The 27,901-nt window shown below is 38.9% G+C and overlaps 1 protein-coding gene across 6 annotated transcripts; it reads left to right on the top strand.

Annotated features, from left to right (window-relative positions):
• On the top strand, positions 1–25,986 carry SLTM (SAFB like transcription modulator). Of its 6 annotated transcripts, none has more exons than XM_057398595.1 (21): positions 1–195; positions 958–1,045; positions 9,181–9,245; positions 9,529–9,714; positions 10,156–10,203; positions 11,149–11,176; positions 12,528–12,996; positions 13,558–13,607; positions 15,537–15,655; positions 17,311–17,460; positions 17,550–17,659; positions 17,747–17,907; positions 18,251–18,342; positions 18,566–18,729; positions 19,803–19,977; positions 20,919–21,043; positions 22,121–22,291; positions 23,193–23,507; positions 23,943–24,081; positions 24,822–24,979; positions 25,330–25,986. In XM_057398595.1, the coding sequence occupies exons 1-21, from the start codon at positions 1–3 to the stop codon at positions 25,436–25,438; spliced, it is 3,117 nt and encodes a 1,038-aa protein (XP_057254578.1). In that variant the 3' UTR covers positions 25,439–25,986. The 6 variants fall into 6 exon arrangements, with proteins under 6 accessions (XP_057254578.1, XP_057254537.1, XP_057254547.1 ...); XM_057398554.1 differs by having other exon boundaries at positions 23,931–24,081; XM_057398564.1 differs by having other exon boundaries at positions 9,181–9,254; positions 9,529–9,705; positions 23,931–24,081.
• Positions 25,987–27,901: the final 1,915 nt, after the last annotated feature.

Below are 27,901 nucleotides of genomic sequence, written 5' to 3'. Positions count from 1 at the left end.
ATGGCCGCCGCCGCCTCGTCTCCCGCCGCTGCGGGGGCTCCCGCGGCACCTGCTGCGCCGGCGTCGGTGGCGTTGCCCCCGACCGAGAGCAAGAAGATTACCGATCTGCGGGTAATTGACCTCAAATCGGAACTGAAACGGCGCAACCTGGACATCACCGGGGTGAAGACCGTGCTCATCTCCCGGCTCAAGCAGGTGAGAGGCCGGTGCAGGCCGCGGGAACCAGCCCCCTCCCCCCCCCCTCCTCCCCTGCTCGGCCTTGTCCTGTACTGCCCTACCCGACCAGCCGAGGGGCCCGGCCCGCCACCGCTGGCTGCCTGGCTCCGGGGGCGGGGCCCTCGTCGTCCCGCCGGCTGCCCCCGGTGTGGGGGGCGGGACCTGTCCCCGTGCTGCCTCCGGTGTGGTGGTGAGGGTCTGCCGCGATCGGGCAGCCCGGCGGCTGTGCGTGGCCCCAGCAGGGCGGCACGCCCCTCTCAGCCGCCGAGGTAGTGGGCGGCGGCCGGGTCCGGCTCGGTGTCCCAGCTGGTGGAGCTCGCCCCGCGGCCTTGTGGCCCGCCCGCCACCCTGGGCGTAGGAACTCGTCGGACGGCCGCTGGGGCGAGCCCTGGGGCTGGCTGTTGCTGTAGGGTTTCTGAGCTTCCCTTCCCCCTGTTTTCGTGCTGTCCTTCATGCTATCATGGATATCGTACTAGCCTTCTACTGATGTGTTTCCAAAGAGAAATGTGCAGATCCTTGATAAGCTGTGCTTTGAACATGCCATTTTAACAGCTTAAACTCTTGCCATTATCACTAGTGTTCCCTCCCTCACTCTAAGTGAAAGTTTTAACCCAAAGTGTTTCCTAAAATGCTTTTGAGATGGAAAAAAAGTAATTGTCTCACTGACTTCTAAAATCGAATTGTCTGGAGTCCCACTGAAATCCATTAAAAATTGAATTTTTGTTTTTTGGTCTTATTTAGGCTATTGAAGAGGAAGGAGGCGATCCAGATAACATTGAAATAACTGTTTCGGCTGACACACCCACCAAGAAACCAACTAAAAGCAAAGGTTAAGATCTTTGGATATATATTACATTCTTAACTGGTTTTTGTGGCATATATCACCTTAAAGAAGGAGTGTGGAACTGTGGCCTGTAGTTTAGATACAGTTATGACTTTACTGTTCATGATTTCTGTCATCTGAGACATCTCTTGCATTACTTGTCTGGTTTTAGTCACTATATAGGCAATCTATAGGCATGCCGGATAGACATGGAAAATGGGTAGGTTAAGAGATGTGTTATGAGGTAGCAGCTGTCCTGCCAGCAGATCTTGTGGGCTTGTGCTGTGTGTGCTGAGACTGTGTAGGTGATCTGTGGGCTTTTTGGAATATGCTGTGTTCACTTCTGAATGTGGAGTGTCACAGGTTTAGAGTGGGTATAAGAACTGCTGTGTGGCTCTGGGAGCAGGGATGGGTATCTCTATTCTCTTAGAGTGTCTGTGGTTAGCAGAGGGAGAACTAAGAGGTTGTTAAGCCATGAGAAGGTGTTGGACCTAGGCTGGTGATGGGTGTACAATATGTGCTAGGGGCTCACTAGCTGAAGGGTCAAGTTCTGGTGTCCTCAACTAAGAAGGGACATGGAACTGTTGGAACAAGTCCAGAGGAGGGCCACGAGGATGATCAGGGGACTGGAGCACCTCCCGTAGGAAGGTAGGCTGAGAAAGTTGGGGCTGTTCAGCCTGGAGAAGAGAAGGCTGCGTGGTGACCTTATAGCAGCCTTCCAGTATCTGAAGGGGGCCTACAAGGAGGCTGGAGAGGGACTCTTCCTCAGGGACTGTAGTAATAGGACAAGGGGTAAAAAGTTTCAAACTTAAACAGGGGAAGTTTAGATTGGATAGAAGGAAGAAATTCTTTACTGTAAAGGTGGTGAGGCACTGGAATGGGTTGCCCAGGGAAGTTGTGAATACTCCAGCCCTGGCAGTGTTCAAGGCCAGGTTGGACAAAGCCTTGGGTGACATGGTTTATTGTGAGGTGTCCCTTCCCATGGCAGGGGGTTTGGAACTAGATGATCTTAAGGTCCTTTTCAACCCGAACTATTCTATGATTCTACAACTGTATTTGGGTTTATTAGCATACTTTTTACTGAAGACAGGATTCATAAATAGGAATTTCCTGAATGGGCTCTGAAGGCTCACTCTGAAATGTCTAATGAAGAGATTTTAGTTTTCTTGTTGTGAAAAATAATTATTTAGATTCTATACAGATTTGTTTGGCAGAGGTTGTTGCCTCTGTTTTCTTTTGCATACATATTTATTACAGTATTTAATAATTTTTCTGAGCTTAAGTTCTGTGGGGTATTAGTTTGGGTTTTTATTTTCTGTTGTTCTGAGAGCATTCATAATCAAGTAATACTGGGAAATGTGTGGCTTGTGCATGGCATTCCTCACGGAATGTACATGCTAGGAATGTTCATAAGTGTGGTATAGACACCTGTTTTGGAAATGATCAATATTATACCACTGTCACTTAACTGAGGCTGAGTTTTGTGGTAGAAATGCTTATTCATGCTTTTGTCTGGTGCTGTGAATGGGGAAACAAGTAATAAATTCTGCTTAGAAAGTTTAAATAACTTACCTGTACTTACCTGGACTTAGTAGAAAAGTAAGAGGGAATAAAACTGTTTCACAATGTGGTTTCATTTTCTTCTGCAACATTACTTTATTATCTACTCTGGAAAAGTAATTGATGCTTAAGGAAACTACTTGGAAGCTAAATAAGGAAAGGCTTCTACAATTTTTCATGTAGAGATTTAAATGGCTACTTGCTCTCCTGTAACGAACACTTACCTCCTGCTTTTCATCCTCCTGTTCTCCAAACTAGTATCTCCATGTGCGTAATGTTCTTGAGGCAGCGTCTGGTTTAATTTTGCTTCTGCAGAGGTTGCTGCTGCCTGAGGCAGGGTTCAGTAACTGTTCCCTGCCACCTCTTCTGTGGAATTTTAAGGTGTATGTGTAACGTGTATGTTCTTGGTAAACTTCAAAGTAAAATATGACCTTCATGAAGTTCTTATCTGCCTACTTTGCAAGCTCAAGAGTTTTTCCTCATTACTTTTTGGATTATAAAAGTCTTGTGAGCAAATTTTGTGCCAAAAATAAGAAGGTTCATGTTGTATTAATCTTCACGTGTTGAACAAGTTAAAACTGTAATTTGTCTGGGGAAAATCTTTTTTTAATTGGCTTACTTATAACTGTAAGAAAGAATATATATTCTTTTTAACTGTTGCTTGTATGTGTTAACTACAGATTCTGATCTTATCTCCCTTTCTGATGTTTTCTACTGAAATATGTTACTAGTAACCAGAAAGTATTCCTCAAAACTTGTAAATCTGGCACTTCAAAAAAACCCGTTCCCTAATGTGTCACTGGAAAAGTTTCAAAGGCTTGTGGGAGATGTATGCCCATCACTTGAATCTAGTAGGACTGAATTTTCTCTTAAATTAACTGTCTTGATCCCCTTGTGCTTATACACGTTCTTCACTATGCATAGTGTTGCCTCACTTACTGATTTTGCTGACAGATTGCTCTAGGCCTTCTGCTAGTGCTTGCTTCCTCCCTGCCCCACAGCTTCAGCCTAATGCTGATAGATCTTTAATTATTTCCTGGTGTCCAGGCACTACTAGTTTTATAGTATTTTTTCCTGATGCTGCTATTGCTATACAAAGGAGGGTAGATATATCATATGGTAATTTATGAAGAAAATACAGCCTCAGAAAAATCCAGGAAGTGGGAATAATGACTAAACCTCCTCACAGCAGGCAGAGGTGAATAGGAGAGACAGGTGAAGGAGGTTTCCCTTCCAAAAAATCATGAACTGTGTCAGATGGAGTCGATTTTAGACTGAATGTCTTCTGTAGCCATTTTCACTGCAACTGTGGAAAAACTGAGATGTCTAATTCCTTAGCATTGTCTGTTAGAAAAACTTGATCTGGAATGTTGATGCAGGCTGAAGTAGAGGGGGAATAGTGTGTGCAGGGGTGTGTGTTGCATTTGTTTTCTCTCTCGTTGATTTTTTTGTATGTATATTGACAAATATGGAGAGGAGTAGGAATAAGGCTAAGAGTGGAATTTACTTCCATAGAACAGGATCTTGTAATGGCCTGATAAGTTGATCTATCAGCTGAGTATATACTGCAGCTTTTTACTGGACTGTGACAACCTTCTGACAGTGTGATGGTACAAAGCCAACTTCCTGTGAGACAGGAAAGAAATAACTGTGAAACACTGAGTAGAATAATAAGACCTTGACTAAACTGGTTTGAATGTAGACTTTCTTTAAACAGCAGCTTTCCAGTGTCCCATACAAAGTTCCACAGGATAATGTACTGTATGAAAAAGGAGCCATATTTAGAATGGGGTGTTTACTGACTTGCCCAAAATTGATATAACACAGAGGGAGCCATGTGGATCTTCATTGGGAAAGTGGACTTCGCATCATGACTTAAAGAATGTTTGCAGAAGGATTCTGTAATCCAGCAAGAATCCTTGATTGATCCTGTATGAAAAGTTAGTCAAAATACAACACTTTTCCTGGAAGCTAATTTAATTAAATATTTGGGGTAAAGAAGAACTGCAGAACAGCTGATCAGAAAAACTGTGGAGGTGGGATCAGTTGGTTTTGCCAATTAAAGTTAAAAAGCTTAAAGATGGAACAAATACCAAGTGCCCCATCTTTAATTGCCTCAGCTGTGCCTTTCCACACTGGAATTTAGTAGCTATGGACAAATTTCTCTGTTTGTGAAAAGATAAGAGTTTTTGGAAAAAGATGTTCTTTTCAAGTCTGAACATTCTGCTGCTGCTTCTGATAATCCAGAGGAAGTTACTTCTAGGACGAAGTATTTTCCAAATGTTTCCGATGTGACGATTCCTTTGAACTATTTGCAGTCAAAAATACTGTGGCATATTGATACATCATGACTTAGTGATTGAAAGTTACTTTTCTGCCAAGTTTTGGAATTAGTGTGGGTGAGGAACAGATTCTAGGCTAATCAATTTTAACCTTAGAGAATTAATGTGAGCAGAGATGTTTATTTGCAGCTTTTCAACTTTTTAAGGCCAGTCAGATACCTATTACTTCATGTCTTAAGTACCCCTCTAGTTTCTGACTGAATTTCCAATTTGATGGTGCTGTTAGATCAAATGCTGTAACCAACAGGTTTTGACTTCTTTATTAAAACTGTTGAGTTACTTAAAAAAAAACTAAGCTGTATACCGTTGGCCTTCAAAAGGCCTTCCTTTCTAAAAACTGTAAGCGAGTAAGAGCAGTATCCTGCAGATAATGGGGAAGACTTAAATGTTCTTGTTCCTCTGTGATACTGTTTAAGAATACAGAAGTATAACAGGATAATTTGCTTTAATTAATACTGTGGCAAATTATATTATTCGAATTGCAGCAGACCTCTTAACTAAATAATGCTATAAAGAGTTTACTCCATTGTAGAGGTTTTTTTTGCCTCCTGTTGCACATTTTTGATGAATCTTTGGTATCAGCTACAACAGAAACCTGTTGGGGCTCCAAAAGAAGTACCAGAAGAAATGCAAACACTGATTTTTCCAAAATTTTATAAGTGTGTCAATATACTTCTGCAGATACCTAGCTTAAGACTTCTCCAGAATACTTCTGTAATTCTGTATAAGCCTGAATTTCTCATGTAGAAAACCATTAATAGGTAAAACAAGCTTATGCAACTTTTAAGGCCTGTAAATGAGAGAAAAGCTAAACCTGTGTGGCTTTAAACCAGCATTTTAAAGATGTTCTACATCTCATAAGGAGAATATTCATTCTCTATTTAAGTAGTGGGTTGCAATTTTACGATATGTAGCCATTGCCTGAAAAGGGAGTAGGCATGGCTTATAAAGGAGTGCCATCATTCCAAGGTAAATTAATATTTATGGTGTTGGGCACCCAGCTTTGTGATGACTGCTGCTTACACCACTGACATTTTCAATAGCCACTGCATGGATAAATCTGTACAGAAATTTTATCGTATTTTGACAACTGCTGTACCTGTAAGACGACTGCTGTCTGCAGAAGGTCTAGCTGTTCTGACTGTGATTGTTAACGTACCCTTTAATTCCAGTTATTTTCCCCAAAGTGATAGCAGTCTTGAATAAGGTCACTGAAAGGTGTTTGCTGCAATCTGATTCTAATCCTGTGTAACTGAGACAAGTGTGCCTTCAGTAGACTGCTGTGGATGAGTGTCAGTGTGGAAAAGTTTTGAATATCTGGGGACTCTGGAAGTTGTGAATTTTTGTGGATGCTGGCTTTTTGGAGTGTTAGTGTGCCAAGTTCTGAAAACGATTTGTATCAGAACCTTGGAAGTGCTGCTTTTGAGCAGCGTGACTGACCAGATCAGAGTGACCCACAATACAGAGCTGAGAGGGGAAAGCAGATTTCCTACCGTTCTGTGGCTTGGCACTGGAAGGTGAAGGTCATTGTTCAGGTCTCCTTATTTGTACCAAGTACCTCTGGTACTTGGAGTAAATGAGACTTGGTGCGAACAAAGACAGCAAGACTGAAGAAAGGCTAATGAAAACATGTATTCCTGTTTGGCCTAATCTAGCACCAAACAAAACATATGGACAGCTTCATTACTGAAAGGTACAACTTCCTCTTGATGAGGACATGTCAATAAAATGCATTTCTCTAGCTGCTATTGCAGAATAATGGGATTAATTTGAGGTAGATTTTTTTTTTTTCTTTTAATTCCCTAATATAGTCTAGGTTCTAGTTCACCTGTGAGACTTCCTCAGGCAAAATGAGTGAATCTAAATAGCTTTCATGGTAGTATATGCCAGATAGTTGCTAAATATGTCTAGCATCTGATGTGTGGTTTTGGCTGTCTCTCTGCACAGCTAGATATGGGATGCAGGGAAAACTTGGTCTTTCGGGTTTAATAAACTCAAGAACTGAAATGTGAGAGGGGCAAAACAGAAAACACTTGAATGTGTGTAGAAATCCTTGCTGTTTCTCACTGTGTTTTTAATTTACGTTGAAGACACATGTTGCTGTACATTCTATCACAGAGTGCTGAAATAGTAATACAAGATTTGGGTTAGTCTTGCTTTCAGACATCAGCTGTGATGCATATCAAAAACTCTCTAGTGTTAAGTGCATGCTTCTTTTTGAGAGAAGGTGCCTTTCCTAAGTATACCTGTGTGGTGCCTTTCCTAAGTATACCTGTGTTGCTGGCTTTCTGCACGAAAGTCTTGCAAATGTATTACATTACAAATATAAATCGGGAATGTTTAGTTTGTTTTAAATGAATTAAAATCAGGGACAAGATCTCTTTATGTATTTGGATCTGAATGCTTAGATCTATATTTTGCAATCATAGAAGTAACTAGGGACTAGTGTGTGTCTAAAATTCAAAACAGTATGCTGCATATAGGAGTACTGTCAGAGTGCCATCTTTCAGTGAAATGAGTAAAACCAAAACAGTAGTCTCTTCTTCCCCTGTAGTTGAGCAGTTCCCAGCTTTGAAATACAATTTAAGAACTCTGTATGAAAGACTATGAAAATTAGCTGCTGACAAAATTGACTGTTCCAGGTAGTAGAAATCTCCATCTGTGTCAAACTTTGGCTGATGTTTTTCTTTTCTACTCCTTTTGAACATCTATAGGATTGATTTAGCCATTCATTAGAGGATGAAGGGATCATAGAATCGTAGAATGCTTTGGGCTGGAAGTGACCTTAAAGATCACCCAGTTCCAGTCCCCCTGCCATGGTCAGGGACACCTTTGACTAGACCTGATTGCTCAAGGTTCTGGGCAACCTGTGCTAGTGCCTCACCACTGTCACGGTGAAGAATTTTTGTCCTCATGTCTAATCTAAATCTCCCCTCTGTCAGTTTAAAGCCATATCTCCTTGTCCTGCCACCACATGCACATGTAGGAGTCATTCTCCAGGTTTCTTGTAGGCCCCTCTAGACACTGGAAGCTGTTCTTGCTTTAAGGTGTCCCCAGAGCATTCTCTTCTCCAAGGCTGAAAAAGCCTAGCTCTCTCAGCCTGTCTTCAGAGCAGAGCTGCTCCACTCCTCACAGCATCTCCATGGCCTCCTCTGGACTCACTCAAGCAGGTCCACATCCCTCTTCTGTTGGGGGCCCCAGAGCTGAGAATGGGAAAAGATGTGATGTCAAAAAATAAAGCATTAAGTGGTGATCATGACTGCCATGTCATTTGCATCTGGAATTGACATGAGTTTCAGTAGAAGATGGTAAAGCCACGTCCTAACAACTGCTTTTGTGCCTTGAGTTACTGAAAAACATCGCATAGACTAATCTTCAATAGAATGAATCAGAGAGAGAATGCTCTGCAAAGGGGGTGTGTGTGGAGATATTTGTATCTGGTGTTCTTTGGTCTTGTTTTTACTGAAGATTAAGGAAATGCAGTGGGTTTCAAAGGGAACTGTGTCTAGTTCTGAGCTCCACAGAGACAACCTTATTAGAGAAGAGTGTGCATGTCCTGGAAGAGCTGAATTCTTTGATGATACATGCACTAGTACAATAAAGAACACGTAGAAAACACAAGGGCTTCACCTGACTCAATTCTTCTGCTGGTAGTTCCCTCTAGTGATGAAAAGCACTGGAAAAGGTGGCTTGGAGAGTCTTGCAGTTGCCATACTTGTGGATAGTCAAAGACATAGCTAGATAAAACATGAACCATCTGATCATACTTGGAACTTGGCTCTACTTTCAGCAGGAGGTTAGGTGGACTAGATGACCTTTAGAGGACTCTTCTAACCCAAACTGCTCAGTGATGCTAATTACACTAGAAGGCAACACCTTCCCAATGTCTGAAGTCATAATGTCTAGATAACTCCAGTAATTCTAGAAACGTAGCTTGATGTTCTCCTGAATTCCATTATCAATCAAAATAGAAGGATTGGTGTTAAAATCTCTGACTTGGATGTAACTGCTTGTATATGCAACAGCATTAATTGTTCATGCTTGCTTGCTCAGCTTGCATTTTTTTCTGCTGACCTTAAAAATACTCAGTTTGGGAAGGGTCATCTTGATAGTGAACAGTTCAGGTAAACTAAGGCCCAACACAATATTCAGTATTGAAATATTTAGTATATTTTCAGTATTGAAAGAAAGTCTGGTATATGGAGTAGCTCTAGTAATCAGTATATCTTGTCATTCCAGGTAAAAAGCATGAAGCTGATGAATTAACTGGTGATGCTTCAGTTGAAGATGATTCCTTTGTCAAGGTAATAAAAGTATGTAATCTTTTCTGAGTTTAAGCTTAATGTTTGGCTTTATTTACCAAAATAAGCTTCCACTTCCTTTGTGGAAATTTGGAGCATTGTTTTTACTGTGCTCACAGCTGTGGTACTTAAGGGTGTGAAGGTGTGTGGGTTTTTTTAAACATGCTATGAATTTTTGTTATGGATGTGTTACAGCATTTTGCAGAAACAGTGATTCCACCCATTAGTTTCTCAGAATACAAGTAACACCCTTGTAATGTCAAGTAATTGTTTTTCACACCAAAAGGAAAGTGAATTGGAGACTCAAGATGCAAGTGATCTCGATGGAAATGATGAATTAAAGGACTTTAAAGAATCTGTTGAAGATGAGAACTTGAATTCAAAAGAACTGCCATCTGCAGAAAAGAAAAGATACCGGGACCCAGAGCCAGCAGAGACAACAGAAGAGACAGAAAAGGATTCTGTGAGTCAGGTACTTTGTTATATTTTACATGTACATTTTTCTAAGCGTGTTTGTATTCCTGGGAAGTCAGAACCAGGGATTGGGTTTTTTTCTTCTAGTTTGTCTTGCTTATCTGTAAAAGATAATTTAGTACTTTTTCTTTCTGTTCTCCTTGACTTGTGTTTGAATAGTCCTGAAACAGATGTGGTGTGGATTGACTGATAAAATACTACCACAGTCCATGCAGAGTTCCTAAGTGGGCTTTTTCCCTGATACTAGTGGTGACATATATAATCTGATCACTGAACTGAAAGATACAAGTAATGAGAACTGCTCATTGATGTTCACCTTACTGAGTGTGATTCCACTTAACTAAAATGTTTTCTGAGTTAAATGAATCTCTTGACTCTCTGAATGTTGAAGTGTTTTACAAATACTTTGCTGAGCAAGTCCTTTTTTATGTTCTCATAGGAAAATGAAGGTCAAGACGTGGAAGATTACACTTTTCCAGCTGTCCATGTAAGTTCCAAATAATTTCTGTTAAGATGATTTTCATATCTGTTTAGTTGGAAAAGATCACTTTAGACCAGCATGTATCCTAGAGTCAGATGATGTAGTACAACACAGGTAAGCACTATAGGAAGCTTTTATTCATAATTTTTTATAATGCAGATAATAGTGATTTCCAAATAAGATGCCCTGTTTAAGTGCAAATTCCTGTCTACAATTTGGGCATATTTAGTGCATAGACTTGGAAAGCAGTATGTTTCAAACCCTCTTAAAAACACTTCAGAGGGCTATGTCAAATGCTAACATAGCATATATGCCTAAACTCCTGTTTGAATGTAGAAATCTGCCTTTAGAGAATGGGAGGGGGGAGGAAGGGTTGGGTTTGGGTGGTGGTGGTGTTGTTAATACATCTGTAACATTTTTAAGTTCAGAAATTCTTTTGAAGTTACATGGAATTGATGTTTGAAAATGACATCTTCTACAGCATGCCTTGGTCTGCGAGCCTAATGATAAATAAGTAAATACCTTTTAAGATCTTGTTTTCATTTTCATGTACTTAGTGGAGGAAGTCTACCTAGTTTCTGACTTCTGTCCTAAGATTTTAAACCTAATGAGGGATTGCTTGCATTGAAAGTAGTAATTAGACAGCCATTCTGAAGGCTTTAGCAAGATACAGAACAGTTTAGAAATGTCCCATTGAGTTAAGGGGAAGAAAATAGCTGTGTGTTGCAATTGCAAACTGCAGGTGTTGCAGATACACACCAGTGAAGTTTCGTAAAAATTTTCAGTGATTTGACAAGGGAGAGCTGCACAGGCTTGGTTTCTAGACCATTTTTTCTTTGGAAACAGTTTGGGTTTTATTAATTTGCCTTCAAGGGATAGAAATTCTGTGGAAACTACAAACTGTTCTGCTTAAAGTAGGAGCTGTTTAGTCTTGACTTTCTTTTTTTGCAGGATGGTGAAGATGAAGAAAATCAGAAAGGTATGTTTAAAGTTTAATAGAGTTCAGAGGTCTTAGTCTGGTAGAGCAGGCAACTTTCTCTTGTAATATTCAGTCTCTTTCCTAATACTAGGCTTGTCTCCAGTACTAAGCATCAGTTGTCTCCTTATTAAGCCCAGCACCTGGAATCATTGCAATCAGTGGGTTTATTTCACTCCTAAGAGTTATTTTACTCTTAAAGAGTTGATTACAGTACTTATCAGTTACTGTGGTGGATGTATAATATAGCTGTAATACTATGATTCTTAATGAAAAACCATAGTATTCAAGGACTCCAATTTTAATATACGGTAAGTCTTGATGTGAGAGCTTCCAGCTTGCACTGCAGTAACTGATTTTTGAGTGAAATGATACACCGTTACACTGAGCTTGAGCACCCAACAAATGTGTGGACCATCATATCCTTGGCTTACTGTCACTTAGAAATACCAGTTGTATATAGGATGGTAAAACAAGTGTTTGGAAACCTGTGGAGTGGCTACATTTTGTAAGCTATGCTCATTAGCGAAACTATAGAAGGAATGTAATGCACTTGGGCAAACAGACTTCCTGGACAGAAGTCTTAAGGATTCTGCATATTGTGGACTACAAAGGACATGGAACATCATCACTTTACAAAAGATGGGATAAACACATTACTGAAGCTACAGGATAAAAATACAGACTCCATGTTTACGAGGGACCCTATGGCTGAAGTGCCCCATCTGCACAAATCCAAGAATGTGGTTGGAGATGCCTGTGTCGGACTGAGATGGAAAATCTCTCCAGTGGATGAAGACTGAGAACCGTTTGTCTACGAACTCTGGATTAAGGCTCACTTCGTGTTCTGCAGCAGCCTTGTGCAGCTAACTTGACTGCCTAACAACTGCTTAGGAATGGAATAAACAAAGGAGATCCCCAGCGTGGAAGACTGGCTGAAATTCTCCAAGACTGTAATTCTTTCGGATTTGGGAAGAAGTCCTAGAGCCGCGAAGATTCAAAGACGACTTAAATCAAACTGTGAGCATTCAAAGCAACTATTTTCTTCTTTAACACTAAATCCTAAACTGGAAAATGGATACTTCTTATGAAGAACGGGTATCTCCAGGATGGAACCATATTCCCCTTCCTAATGTTTTGGTATTTGTCTCTAGAAAATGTGTTTTGCCATGGAAGAATAAGTGATCCTGGGTAAAGGATTTATATATGTGTTAATACACCTTGTGTTTTTTTTTCTAACCTTCCATCAGTGCTAATAACTGGCTTTGTATTTTCTAGGTCCTATTCTAGCTTATGCATATGAAATTGTTTAAACTTCTGTTTTGCCATATTTATTCCTGTTAAATCCTCTTAGATAAAGCAGGTTCTGGTGATGGTACACAAGAAGTATCTAAACCTCTTCCTTCAGAAGAAAGCCTAGCTGAGGCTGATCACACGGCTCATGAAGAGATGGAAGCTAACACCTCTGTGAAAGAAGCTGAGGATGATAACATATCGGTTACAATCCAGGCTGAAGATGCCATCACTCTGGATTTTGATGGTGATGACCTCCTAGAAACAGGTAAAAATGTGAAAATTACAGATTCTGAAGCAAGTAAGCCCAAGGATGGGCAGGATGCCATTTCACAGAGCCTGGAGAAGGAAAGCAAGGACTATGAGATGACTGAGAACCATAAAGATGGTAAGAAGGAAGACTGCGTGAAGGGTGATCCCGTCAAGAAGGAAGCCAGGGAAAGTTCAAAGAAAGCAGAATCTGGAGACAAAGAAAAGGATACTTTGAAGAAAGGTCCCTCGTCTACTGGGGCCTCTGGTCAAGCAAAGAGGTTTGTTTTTCTATGTCAGTTCTTTACGATACTGAGTACCAGCATTCAATAAGATCACTCTACATTATGGGGGTAGCAGCAAGAATCTTATAATTAGTATCCTATGCTCCTGCCTATAGATTTTTTTGACCGCCATAAGTTACTTTTTAAAATTCAAGATCTTCGTATAGACACTATGTCCTTCTGATTGCATTGTCGCATTGTCAGCATTTATTTGTTTTTTTCAAATTGACGATTTTTTAAATGTCCTTGTGATGATGGTAATGAACAGCTATCAGTTCTAAGAACACAAAATGAAGTCAAGTCCCCGTCCTGAAATCTGGAGAAGATTGCCATATATCCACTGAATAGAGTTGTCAGAAAATCTAGATCTTCAGGCATCTTGGGGAAAATCAGTGCAAGAATCCATAAGGGAATCATTTGTTCAAATATACAGTCTAGCCCTTTTTTATTTTTATTTTTTGCAATGCTAACTTGTCTACTAGTATTAGTAGTGTAAATGCAACACTTACCACATGCTGTATTTTCAATTTTCTTCTGATCTTTAATTTGCTTCTCTAGCTCTACTAAGGAATCTAAAGAAAGCAAGACAACATCAAAGGATGATAAAGGTAACTATTACAAATTAGGGTAGTATTGTCCATAACTAAATGCTTCCCCGTTTGAGAAACTGCTTGCCACATGCTAGCACAGCTTACATGACTGAACTCATACATCTGTAGTAAATTATGCTAGAGTTACAGTAGACACTAGTTATATGTTCATGTCTATGTTTTGGTTTGTTTTTTTTTTCCCTGTGTCAGATTCCTCATAAGGTCAAAAATACTTAAAAGACTCCATGAAAATACATTCTCTTATTCCAGAATACTTTTGGGAGCAAATTGCACTTAACATTTCGCAAGTCTTTGTTTTGATGAGAAGGTGTAATTTTCAGAGAAGCCTGCTGTACTTTACATACTGCGGTTTGGGTTGATGTTATATGCAAGGTCAGCAAAAAATAATTGCAAGTAATTAAACATAATGCCAATAATTTTTTTTTGTCTTGTTTTTAATTCTAGCTCATTTTTAAATAAAGTGAACTTTTAACCAAGTATAACAGCTCTTCTGGTTGTTCAGTGCATTAAACTTGGACCTATTTGTCTGTGTTGGAATTTCTGTCCATTTACTGTAAAACCCTGTATTACAATTACAAACTCATACTTGAGTGGAGCTCAAGAGCACGTTAATGTCACCAGTTACACCAATGCTTCATACTCGAGCAAGTGCATTTGTATAATCTCATGAGTCTCCTTGTTTTGCCTGCAAGCTCTCTGCCAAAAACCTGTCAAAAAATATCTCTCACATTACTAATGGATGAATGGAATTTTATCTGATAAATTAATTTCTGAGGAAAAATTTTTGTGATAGAGATAATTCAGTCTTCTGTAGATGCGTGTCTTTTCATGGTAGTTATATGCTTACAAGGAAATTAAGATACTGCAGATGTGTTTTCATGTAGCATATATAACTGTAATCGGAGCTATTGTAAGGCTGTCTTAAAGTACATAGCCAAAGCCAGCCATGGCTCTTTAGTGATATCTTAATGACATTCTAAGTGTGTCACGATTTATCAAGATATCCTATTTTGACAATAGCTGATAACTGAAATCTGTTGCTTTCAGTACTGAAGAAGGAAAGTTACTATTTTCTTCAAGGTGGTTAAATTACCTTTAAAAACTCCGCATACCACCAAATTTTCCAGCTGTTTAGCTTAAGATCCAGTCCTGGTCTTGCCTGTATGACTGGCTACAATTTAACATACTCAAAAGCACTTCATACGTTTGGCAGCAAACAACAAGCTGAACTAACAATGTAAGGCTAAAAGATTTGGGAGTAAGATTGCATGAATCTCTTGCTCCCAGTTCTATATTGTTGCAAAAATGATTGCTATCTGTGGGGAGCACATAAGGTTTTGCTGTTTTTTTTTCTTTAGAATTTTCCTTAGTTTGGAGGACTCATTTCAGTGGGTTGCATCCAGTTCTACATCCAGCAGCATTTTAAAAAAGCTGTTCTGGATGGAAGGGATATATTTGAAGAAGTTAGGGAATTGACTGCATTGTTCTGGAGGCTCAGTCTCCTCAACTTACCTTACTGCTATCTTTTGGTAATGCGAGTACTGTTAAGACATACTGATGAAGGACAAATGGGTGCTAAAAAAATGTTCTTGGGTTAAAGTTATTGATAAGTTTCAGAAGTTGATACTGAATGTACATACCCAGATGAGGGGTAAAGCATGCCTTTAACAAAGAACTGTATGATTTTTCTAGCTGTGTCATTTGGATATGTGTTAGCCAAGCTGTTGGTTCCAACACATGAGTAAATGAATGAAATCTTACTGCGTGTATTTTTTTTCATATAGAAGTCTTTTCAAGAAAGGTAGCCAGATAAACAGTTACTTAAAGGTAACAGACTAAACTTCTCTTTCCAGCAACAGTTTAGTTCAAAATTCATGGTACCTTTGTCACCTTAATTTTTTGGCTGTTTTGTAAAACTTGTTACAGGAAGTGCAAGCAGTGTTAGTGGTAGCAGTGGAAGTTCAACTAGAAACCTGTGGGTTAGCGGACTGTCTTCCAACACAAAAGCTGCTGACTTGAAAAATCTCTTTGGCAAATATGGAAAGGTATTTTGTGGGGTGTGATACCATGTGTGTTGTATGTGTCTCTTCCCCCTCCTCTATTCAGTTACAGAAATGGAGTAATACTTTATTTAAATAAGAGCCTGAATTGAAATATCCAAGCAGTGTAAGCTAAAAATACCCTATATTTTCAGCATCTAAAATAAGAGTGCATGCTTATGGGAAGAATCATGTTAATTTTGTAAGAAATTATTCTTCCCATAGGGGTAAAACCCATAAATTATTCTTCCAGTAAAATAATAAAAAAATATTTATTAATACTAAAAAATTATTCTTCCCATAGAGGCAAAAGAAATGTCACAAATGTGACTGATCAGGACTGGCTTAAATTGTCATTTTATTAATTAAATAATGATGGCTATGTTCTTTTGTAGCAACTGTGTTTAACTGTGAGAGGAAGGTAATGTGCTAACTGGGAAAACTGTAATGTGAACAGTTTCTACAGAACCTGCTGCTTTGTAACGCTTTTTAAAACGTGTTCTGAGGGTCTGTGAATAGGAAAAATAGGTAAAAAGTTAGAGTCAGTGGCTGTTCATTTAAGGGACTCTTTAATGACTTAATGAATTTTTTACAAGCTGCTTAAACTAAGTCTGTTTTCCTGGATTTTAGATTCAATTGAACATACAAATTCCATAGAACAATGCAGAATCCATATAAGCTAAGCAGTCTTCTTGAAAACAATTTTTATTGCAGTTCTCATTTTCTTGAAGGAGCTGCTGATAACTGAAAATTCAGTGTTTTTATAAGTCTTTGCAGTTATGACATTATTGTATCTTGGGCACTAGCTAGAACCTTAACGCTGTGAATATCACATATGTGTGCTGATTATTTGGTATCTGATTTTTCTAATGAATTTAGTAGGTGATTTTTATTTAATGCCGTCACAAGTGCTGAAACCCAAGGGTATGTTTTGTTAAAACTTCCAGTTCTTTAGCTGGTTTTGCTGTAAAGATGCTTGTTACCTGTATTTACTTAGCTTCCCAGTTTTAAATTAACTGGGAAATATATATCTAAATGACTGTACCTTACAGGCTGCTAGAAAGACAAAATTGTTGCGTTAGAGCATGACTACATCAAGGTAACTGGCTCCAGTAATTACAGAAATTCTAGCAAGGAACACAGTGCTTTCTCAAGAACCAGGTGTCAAAGAGCTGGTTGCTAAAATTGCTTGATGCATTTGATAGATGCCTTTGAAGAATTGGCCCCCTTATTGACTTACTACGTCATACAACTTACACCTTGCTGCCACTTACTTGGCAGCTTTCGGGGCGATTAATCTGTCAGACATGAACTGTCAAATTCAGATCAGTGGTGTTTCTGTGTATTGATTCTGACAGTAACTTTCAAAAGAAGCATTTAGATAATGTGCATGAGGTTGTGACTTCTCAAAATGGGATGTAATCATTAACATGCCTGGATGTGAAAGCTGGGATAAAGTTCTCAAAGCTTCAGTTTCTTATGGAATTACATGCCTTTGGAAACTTGGGAGTGTCAGTCTTCCCAGTGGGGTGGGGTTTTTTGTTGTTGTTGGGTGGTTTTGCTTTGTTTTTTACATACTAGGGTAAAAATATTATTGGAATACTATTAGTTCCTTACTAGAAATGTCTCTCTCAAAACCTAAATTTTACCTGTTTATATAGGTACTTGGTGCAAAGGTGGTCACAAATGCACGAAGCCCAGGGGCAAAATGTTATGGCATAGTAACAATGTCCTCTAGTACAGAAGTGGCTAGATGTATTGCACACCTTCACCGAACAGAGCTGCATGGACAACAAATTTCTGTTGAGAAAGTAGGTTTAATGAGATGAAAACTTCCCAAAATAGACCATCTTATGCAAGAATCTGTATTAACCTATTTGCTTTTGGGGAAAAAACATAGGTGAAAGGGGATCCTTCCAAAAAGGAGCTGAAGAAAGAAAGTGATGATAAATCTGGTTCTAGTAGGAGCATGGGAGATAAGAAGACTGCCTCAAGTGATAAAGCCAGCAAGTAAGAAATTGCATATGTCTTCTGAAGTTGTGAAAATCCTTTTAAGTTGAATTGTCCTCATTGCATTTGTGTTTCTTTCCTAATAAGAACTCCATCAACCAAAAAAGAAGAAAAGAAATCTGAGAAATCTGAAAAAAAAGAAAGTAAAGAAGCCAAGAAAACAGAAGGTAAAGATGAGAAGAGTGATAATGGAGCGAGTGGCCCCAGTCAAGAATCCACTAAAAAAACTGAAGAAAAGAAAAGAATAAGTATGCAATAGAGCCATGTCTTCGTCGTGTTGTATGTGTGTGTCTGACTTATTTTGTGGGCATGTTCTTGCCCTTATTGGAAACCAGACAATTAAACACTTGTTCCTTTTTTACACTCAGTAACATAATTACTTTGGAGCTGATGTAAAAGCTTCCAGATTTTATATTGCTACTTAATTACAGCCATGTGCTGGTATGCTGCTTCTGTCAGTAACACTTCTGTTCAGGGATTCAGACATTTCACTAAGGAAAAGCTGTAATAGGCGAATAGGGATGTATGTGTGTGTTAAACCCTTCTTCTTTTTCTTTTCTTTTTCTTCTTTTCTTCTCCCCCTTTCACCAGGTGGTAAAAGCCCAGGTCAAGTTGTAGTTTTAGACCAAATGAAAGGAGACCAAGGCCACACTAGGACAGTTAGAAGGGGAAGGTTTGATAAAGTAAGTATCTATAGATTTGATGCAATGCTTATCTGATTTGATACTCCTTTACAGTTGATATTTTCACTGAGAAGTGAAGAACTACCACAAACTGTTAAGCTTAGATAGAAGCTTTGTATGCTTTGGGGATAGCTAAGTAGTTAATGATACTTGAACATAGCATCCAGAAATCTCCCTAAATGAATGAGACTTCTGAAATAACCATTGTAATCTCTATCTATAGCCACAGATATTGAGGAACAAAGAGCGTATTATTCAAGATAAAGTGAAATTCAGGGAATACAGGGGTAGAAAGGATATCTTGCCTTTTGAAAAGATGAAGGAACAGAGATTGCGAGAACACATGGTTCGATTGGAAAGAATACGACGAGCTGTTGAACTCCGAAGGTAGTAATTCATCTTTTTGCTAAAGGCTATTTTCTGCATTAATTGATCAGATACTATATTTAGAAACCCACTCAGAATGCATTCTGTCAAGCCTTTTGCTCAGATGCTGGAAGTCTGGGACTCTGCCTGTCAGTACCTTTATGTAAATTAATGGACTCCAGAATTTTTATTTAATCTGTTAATAGCCATAAATGTAAACACCCAGCTTAGTGCTGGTTATGGGGGGTACATCTCGTAACTGTTACTGCATGCCAGTTTTCTGTTTGAAAAGATGAGAAGTTGACTAGGAGGTGTGGACAGAGGTAGTATTTGGGGGTGTCTGGTTTTCAACAGAGAACTGTTGTATATCTTAATGGCAAATTGAGCATAATAATCTTTTCCCTTTAAGTAAAAGGACTAAACAGCTATACTGTTCTGTTCTGCTCTTTTCATCTGTCCAAAAGCTTGCAAAGGATAGTTAAATGACTTCTGTTAGCTGGATTTCCCTAAAGAAAGGAATTTGTAGCAACTATAAAGCTTAATGAGAAAATGCCTTTCCTGATTCTTGTAAGGTACTGGGAAGATGAAAGCAAAACGAAGCTTTGACAAGTGTACCTAACCTGTGCAAGTCAAGTGTGGTGACCACTAACTAGTGGTTAGTGACCGCTAACTTGAGTGGTCAAGTTAGTCTGTCTTGGTTTTGGACAGAAAACAAGTAAATTTTTTGTTAGCTTGAAGAGGACAGGAGCTAAAATAGCATTTATTTTTAAGATCCAAATCCTATTCTTTGCTAAGCTGTTGTTATTGTTTGCCAAATGACAGCATAAAAATATGAATCCAGCATGGAATACATCAAGAATAATGATAAAACTTTTCCTAGATTTGCTGTCTGCTTAAATGGTTTTATAGAATATGCTAAAACCAGTTTGGCTACTTGGGGCTAAAAGGAGACTTCTTATTCTGGGACTTCTGTCAAGACCTTACTCTGAAATAGCTTTTTTTCAGTGTCTGTACCTCAGGTGATGTTAGTTTTGGATGAGAGATTTTAGATCAGTTTCTGCCACATCTTTCCCTTTTTCTCCTTTTTTCTTTAGGCGAAGAGAAATTGCTGAGAGGGAACGTCGTGAGAGAGAACGCATACGAATAATGCACGAACGAGAAGAGTGCTTACAGAGAGAAAGGGAACGATTAGAAATTGAAAGGCAAAAGCTAGAGAGGGAAAGGATGGAACGGGAGCGGCTGGAAAGAGAACGTGTCCGTATTGAGCAGGTGTGCGTATTTCTGTTTTGGCTTGCGGTGCAGTATCATTTTGGAGTATAACCCAGTTGGCATTTGCAGTGAATTTTGATCCTCACCTTTTCACCCAGCCCATGAAAGAACCAACCAAACACTACAAAATCCAAAGTGTACAACAGCAGTAATCTTTACCTTTTTTGCTTGACTTGTAATTTGATAGCAAATTCTTGTTACTGGTTTATGTGGAGGCTATACTTGTCTGTCTCTAAAAACAGACTACATCAGAGCATATTGTCCTACAGACCTTCCATAATTTTACTAAGAGAAGGCTGTGTGGAGACCTCATAGCAGCCTTCCAGTATCTGAAGGGGGCCTGTAGGGATGCTGGGGGGGACTCTTCATTAGGGACTGTAGTGACAGGACAAGGGGTAACAGGTTCAAGCTTAAACGGGAAGCTTAGATTGGATATAAGGAAGAAATTCTTTACTGTTAGGGTGGTGAGGCACTGGAATGGGTTGCCCAGGGAGGTTGTGAATGCTCCATCCCTGGCAGCATTCAAGGCCAGGTTGGATGAAGCCTTAGGTGGCATGGTTTAGTGTGAGGTGTCCCTGCCTGTGGCAGGGGTTGGAACTAGATGATCTTAAGGTCCTTTCCAACCCTAACGATTCTATGATTCTATGTCAGTGGCAGCTTGATGGATGTGTGCCTGAACAACAAACACGGTAGCGGTGCAGGAACTTACCTGGAGATATTTCTAATAGCCAATAGCTTCTCCAGATCTGTTGTCTACTTTTTGTTGGAGAAATATACCATATGCTGTTTAATCTTAGATGCTATCCAAGGATTAATTCCATTAGATAGCCTTTGATAGAAAATTATCAACTATTAATTCCATATACTTGCTAACTGTTACAAATATCTTTAATAAAGGGTTATTGTTTGTTGTGTTTATTGACCCTTCGCTCTCATGGTAGGAACGTCGAAAAGAAGCGGAGCGTATTGCGCGTGAAAGGGAGGAACTTCGTCGACAACAGCAGCAACTTCGTTATGAACAAGAGAAGAGAAATTCTTTGAAACGACCACGTGATGTAGATCACAGGTAATCTAATTCTCAAACCGTGGTTTGACAGCATTTAGTAAACGAAACAGATACCAGCCTTGTGTCAGACTTGAAAATGCAATTGTACCTGAAACAAGTCTTTACAGAAGAGTTGTTTTCAGGTGTTTGGTTTTGACATCAGTTTATGCTAAGCATGAAACATACCTTATCTGTAGGAGAGAGTTTTGAAATAAGCATCCTGTGAATTAATTCTTACTGTACAAAAAGAGTGTAACGCAATTCAGTACATTCGCTGAGAAAAGCTGAGAATGGCTGAAATTCCTAGCTTCTGCTTTAAGAATTCACATTTCTGGTAAGTGGATGCTTCAGGAAGTCAAAGTGATGGCTTTCATTCTTACTGAAGCTGATGACATCTGTTATTTGGCATTTGAGCCACATGGATGAACTGGTTTTGGTCTTTACTTGGCTATAAAAATAGGGCTGAGACCTCGGCCATAAAATTGATGTATTGGGTACAGTGGAAGGTAAATGTAAGTTGTCACGGTAGATACAGTAGCAGAATATTAATACTTGTTCACTAGAGGACTAAATACAGCTACTGATAATACGCTTAATATCTCACATTCTTATCACAGAGTAGCTGAATGTTTTTAGTGAGCAAGGCTGTGATGTTTCCTACACTGCTGTTTCCGGAGAAAGCTGTTCTGGTCTGTGGGTGTTCATTGTTTGGTTTGGGTTTGGGGTTTTTTTTTTCCTAAAGGGCTTCTTTTCTTTTTCCCTTGGAAGGCTGGTTTTTGCTACATTGATGTTTTTCTTGGGGTTTTGGTTTGTTTGCTGGTTCATTTTAAAGTGCCCAACACTGTGCTATTGCTTAGATTTTATTGCATATTTTATTGATGTTTTTGTCTCTTTAATTTGCACTTTAAACGGGAGCGTGTGGGTTTTTTTTCTTTAAGTGATTTTGTCCGCTATTTAAAGAGTCCACTTCTGTTAGTAGCTTTCCAAAGGTCAAATGCACATCTTTAAAACAGACAGCTGACTCATAACAATTTTCTGTGTATTAGGCCTTGATTTGGATCCATGCAACTGATGAGAATTCATTTGTTTTGTTTAAAGGAGAGATGATCCTTACTGGAATGAGAATAAGAAGATGGCTCTTGATACAGATGCACGATTTAGTCACAGTTCAGATTACAGTCGCCAGCAGAACAGGTTTAATGATTTTGATCACAGAGAACGGGGACGATACCCAGAAGGTTCTTCTGTTCCATCATCATCTTTTGATAGGTAAGTTTTGGTAACAGGGCAAGTATTCACCTGCCCACATCTCTTTGCATTTCACTCATAACTGTTCAAAATTTAAAATAGTGCTAAAGACTTTATAGAGTTCTGATGCAATAGAATTGCAGCAGTGTCCCAAAATTTCTTGTCTTCAGGGTTGGCAATTTATACCATGGAATCCAGTTTGATTTTCACTGAGGACTTTTAAGTTAACTGCCCGGTGGTCTCTTCTGGGTGACATTTCAAAAGAGTTGTTGTGATCATTCCTCTTTCACATCTAGTCATAAGTGGGTTCCAATGGATTAGATCTGTCCGATGTGCTTACTTACCTGCTTAAGAAGTAAGGCTAGAAGCAACTTACTTAATCAGAGTTAAGGGTATTTCTTGCACAAGTCACATTCACGAGGATCCTTGCAGTAAATTTACTGTGCATTAAATGCTGGTTCCAGTTCCAGTTTTGTTTCCATTAAACTTCTCCAGTAACCAGTTGTTAAGACCACGTAATTGTAGCTTCCGGACTTCTACTTTTGTGGTGCAGTGAGCTAGAACTATATTTTCTAGGTGACTTGAAATCTAGCATCCTCTCTGCTTCATACAAGGCAAAAAGAAAGCCCTACAATCACTTAAATTATACTGACTAAAAAGTGAACTGTAAATTATACTGACTAAAAAGTGAACTGGTAAATGCATAAAGAAATGTTAAACTGGCTATAAGAACTCGAGATCAAAATCACAACTGTAGAAATAAATACAGTTTAGGTGGGAAGGATCATTGAGATACATGTCGCATATATAGTAATGAACGTGTATAAAGATATTTTTTGTAAGCTCACATTGTGCTTCCATGTGCAGAGAAGTGGGAAAATGGGAGACAAATACATGACTTTTTTCTGCTTTAACAACTTAGGCGAGAGCGTTTTGTAAACCAAGGTGAAGCAAAAAAGACTCGTCCAACAGCACGAAGAGAAGAGCCGGGGTTTGAGAGATATCCCAAGAACTTCAGTGAGTCCAGAAGAAATGAACCACCACAACCAAGAAGTGAACTTCGAGACACAGACAGACGAGAAGTGCGAGGAGACAGAGATGAAAGAAGAACAGTGATAATTCACGACAGACCTGAGATACCACATGGTCGACATCCAAGAGAGACTGGTTCAAATCCACCTAGGCAAACAAATTGGAAGAGTGAGGGAAGCATAAGCACAGACAAGCGGGACGGCAGGTAAATATGCTGGCTAACCAACGAACTGGTGAACATGCTGATTCTTACGGAGTTTACCCGTACTAGCAATTCCTCAGGAATCGTTGTGTAAAGAGAGAACAGACCCCTCCCTAAAGAATGGCAAAGTCACTTTCAAAATGCATTAGAAAAGATGGTGGGTATGTTGTCACATACACTAAACCTTATCTGTAAACTTGGTGCTGACTCCCAGCAGCCTGTACTTAACAGTGTGTAGCAACATAAAGTAAGGAGGCTTTTCTGCAAGAGTGTGAACAAGTAACATGCAAGGTTTAACTCTTTAGAGAGCTACATAGATGTAAAAGAAAAAAGCTAACCTGAAAAACAAAAGGGAATCCTTGAAGTCTGCATGTGCTGTGATTCGGTACCAGTTCTATTATACTGAAACCAAAATTTTGATAAAAGCAATTTTTACAGAAGCGAGAGGTCGGATCGATCGGGAAGAGAAGTGTCTGGACATGTGAGAGGTGCACCTCCTGGTAGCCGTAGCAGTGCTTCTGGATATGGAAGCAGAGAAGGAGAACGAGGTGTGATGGGAGAGAGAGGTGGAGGACAAGTGAGTCATCTTCTTGTGTTTGTATGCATGAGTGAGACAGGAAAAAGCAAAATCACAATGGAAAATGACCGTGTAGCTTCACAGAAATGACCACCAAGTGTTCTGGCTATTTGAAAGTTAGTTTATTTTAAAAGTTCTTTTTTGGTGGGCTTTTTTGTAAGCCAAGAAATGGCAGAAAACATCCCCAATTCTTTTTTTTGTCTAGCACCTTTCAGGTAGATCAGAACAACATCTGAATGAGTTGCTGATTAGGCTTTTAAGAATTCATTGTCATGTGTTTTCCGGGTCTCAACCTTATATTACCTGCTACTTCAGTGCAGTTTGTTTTAATCTGCATTGTGTTGTTACTGAGAGAAAAACCTTCTGTAGGACTTGTCTTTAAAGCCTACAGACCAAATCGGTCCATGCCGCTAGATCTTGAAGCATTTAAAAATAGTCTTTCTCTAGCTATATGGAACATAGTGATTATACGAGATCAGGGCAGAATTGGGAGTAAAGTATGAGCTCATGGAACTTTACTCCCTGCATACCCAAACACCCATTGCAAATTAGGTGTTTGTTACTTTTAATAGGACTCTTGTAAGTGTGGGTTAGCTGCCTGTGGACTAAAATCTTAAAAGATGCTTGAGTTCTGTATATTACAAGTTTATAGTGTGAGTTTAGCTGTCTTGAAAAGCTTGTTTCCTGTTGATAATCAAGTACACCTTTAGTTCTGAAAATGACTACCGCTTTCTTCCTAGCACTATAATGAGGACAGACATGGTGTTGAGCGCCATAGTCGTGAAACTGGACCAAGGAAAGAATGGCATGGACCTAGTTCTCAAGGAAGTGGGTATCATGACACAAGGAGAATGGGAGATGGCCGTGGAGGAGGTGGCATGATGTCTCCACATACAAGGTACAAGAAGTATTCCTTCCTCTCAGTTCCCTCGTGAGCTCTCAAAGCTTTGGTTGTGCTTAGGAAGTATAATGGTCTCAGTGCAAGCAGTGTTACTTTCTGTGGATGGGTTGTTGCTGCACAGCACACAAACCCATCTTTCCCATGCCAGCACATGACTCCATAACTGTTATACTGCTAGTGGCAGTACTGTGCACCTGCGCAGAAACAAGTGACAACTTGTTAAGACTCTTTTGAGACTCACAGTTTAACAGCGGGGTGATATGAGACATAACAATGTTCTTAACTTGTACATCAAGAGTTTGGATACTTACCATGACTTAACATTTTTTTAAAACCTTTGTTTCCAGTAATTCTTCACCAATTAATAGAGTTGTACAGATCACAGGGAATTCCATGCAGAGGGTAAGTGGCTCAGGATTTAAACCATTTAAAGGTGGACCTCCACGAAGATTCTAAGATCTACAGCTGCTTGGTTTCAAGATAACTTATTGAAATCTCTTGTAAACTTTCTCTGATTAAAACACAGGAAACCTTGTCTGGAAGTCCTGGTTAAATTTTTTTAATTTAACATGATTACTTTCCTCTCAATTTTGGAGGCATTTTAATAGTTACGTTGTAATTTTGGATAGTTTTTGTGTATCTTTGATAAGCGTTTTCCCTGAGGCACTAGAGCTGTGTAAAAACCAAATTGGAACCAAAATATTTGTTAATCCTGTATAAAAGAATAGTTTGCAGCCATGTGCTAGTAGTTTGATTTACCAACATTAGCTCTGTGGTGTCATGCTTTAAAGTTAGCTACTTCTCACAACATACACAACTATAACCTCCATTTTGAAGGTTGTCCAGGCTATTCTCTCTGCTTTCTAATTTGTAGAGAACTAAGATTGTTCTTTCATTACTGGGTATTATGTAACCTATTTTTGCAGAAGGTACTGTTACATCGAGTGCATTATGTGTATTCTTGCAAATGTATTCTTTTGAAATAAACCTTCATATTCTGTATAGCTTCTAGTAAGTCTTTGCAGCAGTCTTTGGGGAAGGAAGACAGAATTAAACAAACATGTTGCTATAGCAAATCAAAACACAGGTGCCATTAGCTTCCAACTAAAACTACTTTGTCTCCTTCACTATGATTGAATTGAAAATCTAGAAGCACATTTGATAGCACAAGAAAGATAAGTACAAAAAATATAGGAATACTCATGGGAGGCCTAAAGAAATAATTTTACAGTATGTTCTTTAGCAGAGCTCCAGCAGAACATTGATACGACTGTGTTTTACACAAGACTACCACAAATGAACTCTGCTTATAGTGCTTGGGGAATCTTACACATTGTTCAGGTAAATCTACAAGTGTTGATGTGGTCTCAAGTAAAAGCAATGAATCTCTGAAAACCTTTTGGTTTTGTTTAACATTGAATGGCCCATGTTACATTTTTCTTGATGAGGCCCAATCAGAAATGTTAGGTAGTCAGTCTAAGACTCATCTATTACCCAGTCACCCTAAGTCTGTAGTTAGAGCGCTGCTGTTCAGCAAGGAAAGGCAAATGTAATCCACCACATAGCTTTACCAGACTGGATAGTTAACAGAAATGAGCATAGGACCTTGCTAACAGAACATGAGAAGAGCTTGTAAAATAGTACTTGAATAAGAGCTGCTTAAGTTCAAATTTATTGGCTCAAATTATCTTTTAAAGTTACGAATTCTAAGGCAAGAGCATGCTGATGTTGCACGTGGATCTTTGATACATTCAGCTACAATCCTGTTTGCTGTGTGGAAAAACTGGTAAGTATCAGCAGTATTCTGGAAGAATTAATAGCAGAAACTGACTTAAACAAAGTTGGTTTTCAATAAGGAGCAAAGATGTGAGGAGAGAGAAACCTGGTATAACAGTATTTTCTGGAATTAATCTTGTCTGAATATCCAAAACTGTCAAATATTTATGTTTAAACAGAATAAATACACTGCATTAAGCAAGTGTGTCAGGACACATTTATCCAGTAAGTAACTTATCTTGATGCACTTAATACAACTTCTCCATTGTTCAGTTCTTAGAAAAAAATGAAGTTCAATTTACTGAGGGTTTGGGTTTGTTTGGTTTTTTGCAGGAATTTCCAGAAGAAAGTAGAAGTTAAAACTTGGTTTCAGAAACTACATATCCATTTGGCTGGAGCACGTACTGCTTTAGGTGTGACAACACGTACAGAAACGTTTGCTCTAGCATGAATTTGTAGTGACTAATGGATCAAATAGGAAATATGAAAGTTTAAAAGACAAAGCTATAGAGAGATACAAAACCAGAACTGGAGCTGCAGCTAATCTTGCCAACAGTAAACAAGTCTAGATTTTATCATTTAACATTTGGAATGCATAAATAGTATTTCCTGACATTTTTGCTTACTTAAATAAAAGTTACTGTGCGTAAGAAATTTAAAATAGTGGAACAAACTAGGGTGATGGGAAAGGTGGGGATGTCTGATTGAAATAAAACTGCCAAACCCCTTGTGAATTTATGAAGTATTTAGATCAGAAGTCTGGAAAAGGACAGTGAGGTGTTTTGTTAGGGGTTTTTTTTTAAGGGTTTCATCCAACCTTTGTTACTAGGAAAGAACATAAATACGTAAATGAAAAGTTTATTTAAGTTTGCTCACTTAAATCTGTTTACATACAACAAATATCAGAAGACTGTTAACCAAAATAAATCTCAGTACGTTAAATACCTTAAACTATAGAGAGACTGGTAACTGCAGATGCTTTATAAGAGAAAAGAATGTAATACTGTTTTCTTCACTCACACAAAAAGGAGTATTAAGATACAGCACTGGACTTCTCTGGAACTTATTTAAGTGTTCAAAATTATTTTAACTATTTACAAGGAAAATGTTGTTTCCTTATAGTCTTTAAAAACATATTAATGC

The sequence above is a fragment of the Pezoporus wallicus genome, unplaced genomic scaffold (genome assembly GCF_028554395.1).
Source record: "Pezoporus wallicus isolate ANWC-B61680 ecotype Strahan unplaced genomic scaffold, APGP_CSIRO_Pwel_v1 contig_3952, whole genome shotgun sequence".
Taxonomy (NCBI): domain Eukaryota; kingdom Metazoa; phylum Chordata; class Aves; order Psittaciformes; family Psittacidae; genus Pezoporus; species Pezoporus wallicus.
The sequence above is the reverse complement of the archived record's forward strand: the minus strand, read 5'-3'. Positions and strand labels throughout refer to the sequence as shown.